This window comes from Pipistrellus kuhlii, unplaced genomic scaffold, assembly GCF_014108245.1.
Source record: "Pipistrellus kuhlii isolate mPipKuh1 unplaced genomic scaffold, mPipKuh1.p scaffold_m20_p_3, whole genome shotgun sequence".
NCBI classification, from domain to species: Eukaryota; Metazoa; Chordata; class Mammalia; order Chiroptera; family Vespertilionidae; genus Pipistrellus; species Pipistrellus kuhlii.
Genome location: NW_023425529.1, coordinates 14,340,595 through 14,353,541, shown reverse-complemented (window position 1 = coordinate 14,353,541; position 12,947 = coordinate 14,340,595). Strand labels below are relative to the sequence as shown.

Below are 12,947 nucleotides of genomic sequence, written 5' to 3'. Positions count from 1 at the left end.
TGAATTGACTTTTGGGTAAGACTATTAGTGAAGAAAGTGTCTATATTTTTTCCATCAAATAATACATTTATCTTTTGTAGCTATTTTCTATTAGAAAATAGCTACAAAAGATAAATGTATTGCCCTAGCTGGTTTGGCTCAGTGGATAGAGCACTGGCCTGCAGACTGAAGGGTCCAGAGTTCAATCCCAGTCAAGGGCACATGCCCAGGTTACAGGTTCAATCCCCATTGGGGGATGTGCAGGAGACAGATGGATCAATAATTTTCTTTCATCATTGATGTTCCTATGTCTCCCTCTCCCTCTTTGAAATCAATAAAAATATATATTAAAGATAAATGTATAAAATAATGCCACTTGAACTTCAGTACAAACTCATGATCTGTGACAATTCTATATAATAAAACCTTAATATGCAAATGGACCGAATGGCAGAAAGAACAGTCACTGTGACATGCACTGACCACCAGGGGGGCAGATACACAATGCAGGAGCTGCCCCCTGGTTAGTGTGTTCATACAGGGGAGTGCTGCTCAGTCAGAAGCTGGGCTCATGGCTGGCGAGTGCAGCCACCACCTTGGCAGTGCAAAGGATCCCTCAGGATGTTCTAAGCTGGCATTTGGACATCCCCTGAGGGGTCCTGGACTGCTAGAGGTTGCAGGCCGGACTGAGGGGATCCCTCCCCACCCCCACCCAGTGCATGAATGTCGTGCACCAGACCTCTAGTTAAAATTAAGAGGCAACACCAGTCTGAGGTAAATACTAAAAGCTTAAAACTCCCACGTACGTGAAGAAAAGGTTACTTGCTTTCATTGATATACATATATTTATGCTTTGTCCTGTAAAAAGACTTGTATATTTAAAAAATTATAAACATAGTGTGCACTGATTAGTAAGTAAAAAATAAAAGCTCAAAATTGTAAATCAGCCCTTTGAGAAGATATGTATACAAATTGCAAGAAACCCCCACCATCTTTGGATCAACTAAGCTTTTCATTAGCGGTATCAGCTTCTTCATTAGGAGGTAGGCTACCAGTCAGGAATTCTGGAGGCAAGAGTTTAGAATGTCCAGTTTCAGTAATTCGCTGGGTATAAAACAAGATATAAGCTTGGGCCTTGCGTACTTCATCCATAGTGCACATGCTTAGCTTGGAATCATTGCAGTGTACCCAGAACCCTAGAGTGAAGCAAAGAAATATACCTTAATGTTTATAAAGGAACTTGAGAAAATTTCTATTTTAAGTTAAAACATGGGATTTAGAAACATTCGTTTCAGTGAGTTCAAGTTTTTTTAAAATTTGCTTTGTTATAGTTGACATATAGTAGTTTCAAGTGTACAACATAGTGATTAGATGTTTTTATACCTTATAAACTGATATCCTAATCTAGTACCTATCTGGCACCATAATTATTACAATATTATTGACCATGTTCCCAATGCTGTACTTTACATCCCTGTGGCTATTTGTATAACTGGCAATTTGTACTTCATAATCTCATCTTTTTCACCCATTCTCCCTGAATCCCTCTCTTATCTGGGAGCCATCGATTTGTTCTCTGGATCTGAGTTTGTTTTGTCCTTTTGTTTTTAGACCCCATATAGGTATAAGTGAAATCAGAAAGTATTTGTCTTTCTTTGTATGACTTCACTTAATATAATACCATCTCCATCCATGTTGTTGAAAATGGCAAGATTTTGTTCTTTTTTATGGCTGTATGATGTATGTACATCTTTATCCATTCATCTATCAATGGACACCTAGGTTGATGTATATGCTATTTTTTAAAGATAAATCATTGTCCAGCCCATTCATTTCTTTTAGTGAGAAATACAGCGTAGGCAGTATGTTATTCTGGAATTGTCTACCTTTATACTAGAAGTAATTTGAAATTGCCGATTACTTGACACTATCTTTAATTTCTGATATAATCTTACCACTTAATGATATTGCTGCTTATATAATAAAAGCCTAATATGCTAAGTGTCTGGTCGTCCAATTAACCATTCAACCAATCAACAAGTAATATATATGCTAATGATTTGCTAAGGCCACTTATCTGCTCACAATGATGTGGACTGACCACCAGGAGGCAGACACTCTGACCAGTAGGTTAGCTTGCTGCTGGAGTCCAGCTGATTTAGACTGAGCAAGACAGGCCTGACATGCCCTGGAGCCCTCCTGGCCCCAATCATGCACTGGTGGGGTCCCTCAGTCTGGCCTGCACCCTCTTGCAATCTGGGACCCCTTGGGGGATGTTAGAGAGCTGGTTTCAGCCCAACAACAGAATGACTGTTCACTATGACATGCACTAACCACCAAGGGTAGATGCTCAACAGAGGAGCTGCCCCCTGGTGGTCAGTGTGGTCCCACAGGGAGAGTACTGCTAAGCCAGAAGCCAGGCTCATGACTGGCGAGTGCAATGGCAGTGGCAGGAGCCTCTCCTACCTCCAAGACAGCACTAAGCCATCAGTTGGACATCCCCCAAAGGCTCCCGACTGTGAAAGGGCACAGGCTACGCTGAGGGACTCACCCACCCTGAGTGCACAAATTTCATACACTGGGCCTCTAGTCACACTATAAAGCCAATAATATACAACTGACTCTTCATACTTTAGCGTTAAATTACCTTTCTGAAATCACTGGGCTTTTTGTCCACATATTGTTTCTGTGTGTGTGTGTGTGTGTGTGTGTGTGTGTGTGTGTGTGTGTAATTCTTGTAGGTGTGTGTTTTGAGGAAGGGAAAATAGGCATGAAGAAGAGGGTCATCCTTTAACAGTAGGAAGGGAAAGGGAAAATAAAATATTAAACCTAGATTCAATCACTTTTGCTACCTATGAAGGATTCATGGAGACAGACCCTCAGTATTTTCTATGAGCAATAATGCAGGAACATTCTTGAAAGAGAAGAGGTCAAGTGGTTTTGCTTAAGAAGATTTAGTGGCCAATTTAGAAACTGCTAGAGCCTGAACTCCAGCTGCCAAGTCTAACCCAAGATAAAACACTTTTCCCCATCTATACCTCCTTCAGAATTATAGCAGTAGGCAGTGTAGTGTCCTGAGCCAAATCCTTTCCCATGGTGCATTACTACAGCAGATAAGTCATAGATAAAACATTCTGGTCTGAGGGATTTCACAGACTCCCTGCAGCAATAGGGCTCCATGTTTAAGATTTCTTTAAAGTCAACATGAACACCAATCTTCTCCCGATTATTACGTCCTGACCATCTGTGAACAAACCAGGGTAAAAGTATTAACAAAATCAAAGGAAAATAACCAGATACGAGGTACAAATAATGCGCTCATACTTCCCAGTACTAGATTGAAGCATGGCAAGCAGTGTTTTTATCAGTGTACATAGTATGAGCTAGAGTTACAGTGGGGGCCCTGGGAAGGTGGGGGGGAGATAATGTAATAATATGGTAGTTCTTTCAAGAGATTCTAATCCATTTAGGGTGGTTTTGAACAGAGAAAAAAGACAGACTTCAATGAAAATAATAGTATTAAGGTATTAAATAAAACATGAGATTTAGACAAATAATAGATAAGAAGGAAGAAAGGCTTGTAGACAGGTTTTTGAAGGAAATATGTGAAAATGCTTTTTAGTACAATGTTAAAACAGTATGGAACTAAAGTAAGGCTTGCATATTTATATTCTGCTGGACTGAGAATTATATCCCACTTCTACCACAGGAACTATATAAAAGATCCTGCATCCAATGCAACTTTAACTTTAGTAAAGATGGAAGAACAGACAAAAATAATAGGACCTACTTAACATGAGCCATTCCTGTCATTCTCATTTTCTTTTCTTTTTTTACCATAAAATCCAAACCTCATATTAATTATGCTAATAAACACTTGTAAGCCATCTAAATAGAAAATACTCATTCCTATTGATAAATTGAGTACTGTTTTTTTTCCTGCTGAAATATAGTAAAATGACAAACAACAACAAGATAACAATGTATCCAAAATTCATAATGGTTTACTTATGAGGAGGGAAAGAGAATAGGACTGAGAGGCACATGCAGGGAACTTGTAAGCTATTAGAAATATTCCTTTTCTTATGCTTCTTCAAAGAGAACCTGTGTGCTTCTCCCCAATCCCATTCTCTCTTTTTGCCTTTTATTTACCCTACTAGAGGCCTGGTGCACAAAATTTGTGCACCGGGGAAAGGGGGTATCCCTCAGCCCAGTCTGCATTGTCTCCACTCTGGGACCCCTCAAGGGATGTCCTACTGCCCATTTAGGCCCGATCCAAGTAGACAGTCAGACATCCCTCTCACAATCCAGAACTGCTGGCTCCCACCACTTGCCTGCCTGCCTGCCTACCTGGTTGTCCCTAACCACTTCTGCTTGCCAGCCTGATCATCCCCTAACTACTCCCCTGCCGGCCTAGTCACCCCAAACTGCCTCCCCTTACCAGCCTGGTTGCCCCTAACTGTCCTTCCCTGCAGTCCTCATTGCCCCCAACTGCCCTCCCCTGCCAGACTGGTTGCCCTAACTGCCCTCCCTTGCCAGCCTGGTTGCCCCTAACTGTCTTCCTCTGCAGGCCTGGTCGCCCCCAACTGTCCTTCCCTGCAGGCCTGGCCTCTCCCAACTGCCTCCCCTGTTGCCCTGATCGCCCCCCAATTGCCCTCTTTTGCAGGCCTGGTCTCTACCAACTACCCTCCCCTGTAGGCCTGGTTACCCCTAACTGCCCTCCTCTGCCAGCCTAGTCACCCCCAACTGCCCTCCCTTGCAGGCCTGGTCTCTCCCAACTGCCCTCCCATGCCAGCCATCTTGTGGTGGCCATCTTGTGTCCACATGGAGTGGCCATTTTGTGTGTTGGAGTGATGGTCAATTTGCTTATTACCTCTTTTATTATATAGGATATGTTTTGTACACTGGAAAATACAGGAGAAAGATAAATGTGGTGGTAAAGGCAATATCAACATGGTCTCTGAATCAAAGATAAATCAGGGCATGAAGGATCAAATATGTTTTGGGTAGAAGAAAGGGAATAAGAGTAAACAGGTTTGTATTAAGGAGACCTTCAAATGCCATATAAGAGCAGTTATGAAGAACAGGAGGTTCTTCAACAGTTTATAGTTGCCAATTAAGTAACAAAATTTTAAATTCTTTCAATTTTCTTTACAGAAGCTCATGTATGTTCTTACTTTTCAGTGCTCTCTGGCCCTGTTACCTGAACCCAAAATGCAGTATGAATAATCTAAATAATCTTCCTGTTTTCATTCTATTTGATTTTATACACAATGGCAGGTCTCACCTGACTTTTCACTAAACCTTCTGTTGTAGACCCTTCCCTTTCCTTCCTCCACACCTTTGTTCATGTTACTCTTCCTTCTGTCTATACCCCATTCATTCATTTAATATTTTAGGGCATTGACTATGTGTAGAACTTGTCCCACTGGTAGGAGAAGAGAAGTCAACTGTTAATTGCAAACAGTGGTTTATGGCATTAAGCAAAATAGGGTAATGTGAAACTGATGGTTTGAGTGGTGGTGCTTTTAAATAAGATGGTCAGGGAAGTCCTCTCTAAAGAAATGACGTGAACTGAGACTTTAATGATAAATCCCCTATGTCATTAGAGAGGCTTTGGGAACATTTGTACATCAACTAACTTCCTCCTGCAAGTCTCAGATTAATCATTTGTTTATAGTTTGAGATATTTACTATTTCTACTTCACCATTATTTCTGTGCATGTCTTACTATAATCTCCTTGTGAAAAGGATTCTACTTTATATTCCTCAAAGGATATAGAACATCTTGAATTAAAAAGCACTCATATGATGTTTTCTGACTAAAATAACTGAGTCAACTGAACATGGAAAGTAGGACTGAAAAGAAAGGTAATTTTATTTTGGGCTTCTAGTTTGCCTTCTGTAATGTAAATGTCTAAACTTTTTTTTAAAACATGTATTTCTTTAACTTAAAAAAAAATTTAAACCATGGTCTCAATAATTTTCAAATCATAGCACGTAAAGTAACTTCTCATTCAATAAGAGAACAGTAGCTCTCAGGTTAACATGATTATTGCAAAATATGAAAGCATATGCTTTATTTAACCAACAAATTTTTCAACTTATTCACCTAACTAAATATATTTCTGAAGACTAGAGTTGTTTTTAACTGCTTTGAACTGAACTGATGTATCTTTGTTTAAATATTTTCCAAGGATAAAGCAATTGAGCCAAATATTCTAAGTTACAAATTTAACCATTTACACCTAAAATATGCTAAATATTACAGTGCAATCAGAAACTTACAAGGAGAATAATATTACTTAGCTGACCAAAATGTGAGGAATCTGCTAATCAGCAATGCATTCTCCAAGGGAAGCTAATCAGGTTAGATATTGAATATGGTATCCACTATTCAAGGCTAGAGACACTGATAGAATTTTTTCCCCTTAAAAGTCATAAGTAGACCTAAGTTATCTACTAGCCAAGTATACAGTATTAAAATTTAATTCATCATGTATTAAGTTCTGAAGCACAATAAGTGATAAGTTAGAAGTGTACATTTGCTAGGCAACTGATACTACTACTACTAACCTGAATCGTTTGAGATGTAGTCTGAGAATCTGAGGTAGGTGGCATATCATAAGTTGTTTTTGGGCTTCTGTGAGTACAACTGTTTTTGAGGAAAATCTCCTACGCTTTGCTGTGATGTCAAAGAGAATGAAAATCAAATTTAATTTAAGGACACAAAAGCTGAGTAAAGTTTTAAAATAACTCACACATGCATTATCACTTAAACATCTACTATGTTACAGATACTGTACTGTGCTAGATACTGTACTGTACTTGCCCTTAAGAAACATAATAAAAAACATAAAACTTATGAGCTGATCAAGGTAAATAGACATGTAAATAATTAAGTAAATAACAATATTGTAAATAAGTCAACAAATGATATAGTGCTTATAATATTTTAAAATGTATTATAAAACCATATTTTCCATTCATTCATAATAGCATTCCACTCCCAGATTTGATGATGAAAACCTCTAGGATCACTCACATTAATGCCCAAGAAAAAAAGAAAAAACTTTACCATACAAACTTGATCAAGATTTTTTTTCTAACTATATAAATCTTTTTATTTTAAAATATATTTTATTGATTTTTTTTACAGAGAGGAACAGAGAGAGATAGAGAGTTAGAAACATCGATGAGAGAGAATCATCGATCAGCTGCCTCCTACACACCCCCTACTAGGGATGAGCATGCAACCAACATACATGCCCTTGACCGGAATTGAACCAGGGACCCTTGAGCCCGCAGGCTGACGCTCTATCCACTGAATCAAACTGGTTTCGGCTAACTATATAAATCTTCAGTTCCTATAACAATTCATATTAGATAGCACTCAGAAAACAATTTTAGTATAAGTCATTTTATAAAATTACCAATTGATGTGACATTCCTTCAATGCTAGAACATCCAATGTTTCTTTTATAATACCATAGAAGTTTAGTATCTAGAGCCATAGAACCATTTTTTTTTTTTTCAGACCTGACAGGGAGAATTCTTGAAAATTTGTAGTATAAATGCTAAAATGCCATGTACACATTAATAGAGTAGATGAAGGCATCACACATAATATACAACAGACCCTGGCCAGTGTGCCTCAGTTGGTTGGAGCATTGCCCTGTAAGCCAAAAGGTTGTGGGTTCAATTCCCCAACAGTACACATACCCAGTTTTTAGGTTAAGGTGCATGCTGGAAGCAATTGATAAATGTTTCTCTCCTCCCTCTCTCAATAATCAGTAATAACAATAATAAAAGATAGATCTAAAGTGCTTTTATACACTATTCCCTTGGAGGATAATGCTTCCTTTTAACTGAAATGGCTATTTCATCCCCCTGTACCCACCTCTATTAAGAGCTTACTCTAGCAGATCTTAATTGTTTACCTGTTTCCTCCATTAGGTATGTGAACATTTAAAAGCGCCTAATCTGTAGCAATAGCAATTAGAACAATGACTAATATAAAAGAGATGGTAGACGATTTCAAAATAAATCTTTATTTTTCTGGAGCCAATCTCCAAAGCAGCACTTCAACTATATATTATTTTCTATTACATAGGTACATGTACACAGACACATATACACATGTATTATCTATATTAATGTTTTTATATATAGCAAAAGGACTTAAAGCAAACATTTCTTTCAGTAGTAAATAAACATGCTTTCCTATTACTATTCCCCTTTGCTGCCAGAAGCTAATTACAGCATGTCAGCAGGGCTAAATCATCTGGAGATGGCTGAGGTTATTTCCCCAAACCTGAAAAGGATACAAAAATAATTGCTTGCTGCCTGACAGCTCAGGGCATCTTAATCTACATGTTATTGCCTCTTACTGGCCAAACACCTGGATAGCTGTAGGCAAATTCTTCCAATCTGACAATGGATTATGTATATGAAATCCTTCCCTTTGATGTGTATATCTCCACCTTGCCTTAGGACGAATTGTGTTAATAAATAGCAAGGGGTCCTGAAACAAGGAGAATTTAGTTCCTTTAGTTAAGTCTTTTCTGACCCCCCATAATGCCTTTCAAAATTATGTTTCATCTCTGGACTCTTAATTTACGCACAGTGCTTCTCCAGGTTCTTAAATGCTTCTAGGTGCCGAATCAAGACCACCGGCACTTTGCTACTTTATTCTGCCTCACAATCACTTCCCGGCCTTTTGGCTAAGATCAAGTGTAGTATCTGTTCTTATCAGTTTAATATTCTGCCTCACATATGAAATTTTTATTTTTATTTTATTAAGCCTTTCTGTCCATAATTGACACAGGATCAAAAAATTTTTTAAATTATCATCATTAATGCAAACACAAAGGTTCATAAGTGCCAATTATAAAGTAGAAATATCCAGCCTAGTTTCTTTTGATGAACTAACAATGAAAGTTTATTTCCATAGCTGCTACTTAAGGAATTTTTTCCTGCTTCCTTTCATTCATTCATAGAAAAGCAAGAAGAATATAGTCACTACTTACAGTTACACTGATCACATATGTAGATTTTTCCTTCTAAAGCTTCTATTTCTGTGAATTTGGCCAACATTTCAGTAACCAGGCATGACTGGGAAGCCATATCTTTTCCATTGCATTGGTATCTTTTGGGAAATTCCAGTGACAAATCCCAGAAAGGTTCTATGGTATTCGATTTGTTGTCACATGCAAGACATGTAACCTGCAAATAAAAATGTTTCAGATTACAATCCTCTTGTCAAAACATTTTATTTGATCACTGCCAAATAAAAAAACAAAAACAAAAAAAAACTCTTCTTCTGAAAATGCACTATCATAATTCTGAATAATCTGCTTTATATTATTTTCAGGAAATTATTATTTTTCCTTCCAAAACAGTCAGTAAACTAACCATTATACATTGGTAGACTTTAACTACTAGGCATTCAAAAAGCTCCAAGGGCATTAGTCAAATCTGAATTTAAGTAAAAACAAACTGTGGACTCATTTAATCAGATGTCCATTTAGGGATATATATATATATATATATATATATATATATATATATATATGCATTTAATTTAATGTGTTTAGATAATTAGAACTGCAGTTCTTTCACCAGTTGATTTTCTCTCCCCAAATCCCTATACACCCCTTAATTAGGATATAAATAAAATACTATATTTTTATATACAAAAGTATATTAGTATATATAGATCTTGAAGACCTAAAAACTGATCATTTCAAAAGATAGTAATATGACAAATAATGAGGTCATACTTCCATTTAAAGCAAACATCACTACATTAAAATCCTCACCAAAATATAGGAACCACAAAGAATATGGGCAGTTCTAACAACTTACATAGGACAGATATATTAGTAACTGAAAAGGGAAAGAATAATAAATTTTGTGAAGAATTCAGCAGGATTTAAAGCCAGAAAACACTCAAAGTAATTGAAGATAGACTTTATAGATCATTCCATACATTATGAAATGCAGTTGATGCTTGAACATCAGTATCTTCAAATTTGTTCCCTGTAGGATTAAACTTCCCCTTTTCTCAAACTCTCAAAGAATAAATATAGTTAACCTAAGAAGCTCTGTCTCCTAATTTCCTTTCTCCACAAAGAAAGCTTTCATACCATGGACATGAAACTACTTCCAATGATTCATGAAGGAAACTATAAAAAGTGAGCTGGCATATATATATATATATATATATATATATATATATATATGAAAGTGATCTATTTCGACTTGAAAACTGTACTAACTCTAACGCACTAGATCAGGGGTGAGAAACATCCAGCCCACAGACTGTATAAGACCTGAGAAATCATTTGGTCTGGCCCTGTCAAGGCTTTAGGAGTAATGAAATGTTTAATAAAATATAACAGGCTAATTTTTAAGTTGATAATTTTGTATGGTCTGCAAATGATGTTATAAATACCCAAATGACCCTTGGCAGAAAAAGGTTCCCTACTCCTGTATGAGATAGAGAATATGCATCTTTTAGGTTTCACTTTATGAAGTCCCGACAATGAAAATCATATTTTAAAAAATCCATACCTGACTAAGAAGTTGTCCATGAAAAATATTATTCACAACATTTAAAACCTGTTTGATAAGTTTCCTTTGAGAAGTGGGGATGAGAGCTGGTGACCTGGTACCAGTTGTCTCTAGTTCATGTTGTATTTTATCCAAAAGTTCACAAAGAAATTCCTGAGCATCTTGTTGGGCATAACCACGAAAAGCAGGAATTAGTCTCCACACTGAATGTAGCATAGCAAATGGTGAGACAAAGGCCCACTTTCCAGACCACATGACTTGGAACAAAGTATGCAATTCATGACAGAGAGAAATGTATTGTGAACTTGACTTCCATGGCTGAATAAGTTCCATCTTTCTACTCTTTGATGTTCCAACATTTAATCTGGATGATAAAGTTGGATGTCTGGAGTGAACAGAGAACATATCTTTTTCTTGGCATTCATTCATTTGACACACTGTATCTGTGATTGGTGGATGCTTATAAGATGATTTTGTCTTATCATTAGCTGTCACAGACAGCCATTGGTTCAGATCAAGTTTTAAAAAACATTGTCGAAAAATAAGTAAATGACTCAACACTTGAAGAACAGAATTCATGTAGCAAGTATTTCCCAAATTTCTTAATCCTGTTACACCAGGAATTACAATTGGCCTTGGTTTAATTGAGGGGTCACTGGCTTTTTTAAATCTTACATCCTTTGAGGTAGATATTACTTGATCTTTTGCTGATGATGCTGTGGTTTGTAGTGATTCTTGAACAGGAACTATTTCTATTGTGGTGGACAGAGCTAGACCTTGCAAACGTAGACTCTTTCTGGGAGGCATACTTTCCAATTCTGCTTTAACTCGATGCTCTAATTCTTGCCGTCTTTTCTTTACTTCTCTATTTTCTATTTTTTCTTGATATTGTTCTTCTTGCCTTTTTCTTCCAATGGGTGATTGTTCAAACCAAATTCGAAAAATTTTACCCATTAGGATCCTTCTCCTATGCCAAAGAGCAGTATACATTTGATCTTCCTTTTGAAGCAGAGATTGGGCATCGTCATGTAAGAAATGAGAATCACCACTTATACTGATAGATTGTAAAACCCTTCCCCTGCGAGTGGTGCAGTGATAATTTTGACTTTTGATTGCACTTAATGTACTTCGTAGTAACTTCAGATCTCCAGCTGCATTATCATTAAGAACATAATCATCACAAAGGTAACAAAAAACATACATATCATTCACCTCTATTGCAACAGGATGCCTGCTTTCTTGAAAGTGCTTGAGAGCATGTTCTTCAATATACCTTCCACAGGCAACATGGGAACAGCTAAGGCAAGCCCAAATCGACTCACTTGTATTGCAATTCACACAATGCCATTTCTGAGGGTTGAGAATGGAATGGTCTTGAGCAAGTTGCAACTGTCCAATGTGTTTGCATTTATCCATAGTTAACATTTATTTCATCTAGCTGAGAAATACAAAATCCAAATCAGTCTTTGTTTACTCTTGAAGCATCTGAAAACTAAACAGAACACTGTCAATTTTAATAACATAAGCCAATATTTTTGTTTTTATGAGGCATTTTTCCAAAAATAATTTTATAAATTTGCTGCTTCTGCTCCAATTTCTAGGCCTGTCATAATACCATAGGGCCTAGGGGTGTCGAACTCAATCAGAGAAGGGGCCAAAATCTAAAATCCAGCCTAAATTGCGGGCCGAATGGTTTACTGAACAGTCATAAACTGTCATTGTGATGGAAACGCAGCGGAGTGCAGTGATGACAGCGCGGTGCGGGCCACATTGCAAGGCCTGGTGGGACGGATTTGGCCCGCAGGCCTTGTGTTTGACACGTGCCATAAGCAGTTCTCACATTTCCCTTGCTGCATGCAGACTTCTCTCCACCTTATTTCCCTTTACAGTCTTTTTAAATTTTCTGCCACTATCTACTGAATAGTGTGAGGGCAGCTTAAGATTGGGGCTGGCAAGACCAAAATATGTTTCTAATGTCTATGTTCTGAGAACCCTATGTGGAGTTACTAAAACATACTCAAGAGTTAAAAGCATAGGTTTTTGAAGTAAGAAAACTTAGGTCTGAATTTTAACTCTCCACATACCATTATATGTCTGACTTGAGTAAATATTTTAACTCCTCTAAACTTTATCTGAAAAACGGAAAAATCATACCATCTTCAAATTGCAGAAGAACTGAGATAAACTATCTGACACACAGTAAATGCTCACTTAATGATAGCTGTAACGGTGGCTATGGAGAATACATCTTAATATTCTCTTCTATTCATTTAAACAAATTGATTTCATATTTTACTTAATTATCATTTTTAAAGTTGGCTTTCCATTAGTAAGTCAATAATGACCTTTAATTCATGACTCTAAAACATACTCTGATCAGATAGCCTTTGACA

General features: G+C 37.1%; 1 protein-coding gene and 1 pseudogene across 1 annotated transcript; one reads left to right on the top strand and one right to left on the bottom strand.

Moving 5' to 3' along the window:
• Positions 1 to 470: 470 nt before the first annotated feature.
• On the bottom strand, positions 471 to 12,049 carry USP44 (ubiquitin specific peptidase 44). Its single transcript, XM_036458704.2, has 5 exons — positions 10,555 to 12,049; positions 9,009 to 9,204; positions 6,556 to 6,664; positions 3,018 to 3,223; positions 471 to 1,175 (listed from the first exon to the last, which is right to left on the bottom strand). The coding sequence occupies exons 1-5, from the start codon at positions 11,977 to 11,979 to the stop codon at positions 979 to 981; spliced, it is 2,133 nt and encodes a 710-aa protein (XP_036314597.1). The 5' UTR covers positions 11,980 to 12,049; the 3' UTR covers positions 471 to 978.
• On the top strand, positions 8,683 to 8,787 carry LOC118730917 (annotated as a pseudogene).
• Positions 12,050 to 12,947: the final 898 nt, after the last annotated feature.

Coding starts and splice junctions, on each gene's coding strand:
- USP44 (XM_036458704.2), bottom strand. CDS start 11,979: ATGTTAACTATGGATAAATGCAAACACATTGGACAGTTGCAACTTGCT. Junction 6,665..9,008: donor CATATGTGATCAGTGTAACT/GTAAGTAGTGAC, acceptor TTGACATCACAG/CAAAGCGTAGGAGATTTTCC. Junction 1,176..3,017: donor CTGCTATAATTCTGAAGGAG/GTATAGATGGGG, acceptor GCTTCACTCTAG/GGTTCTGGGTACACTGCAAT.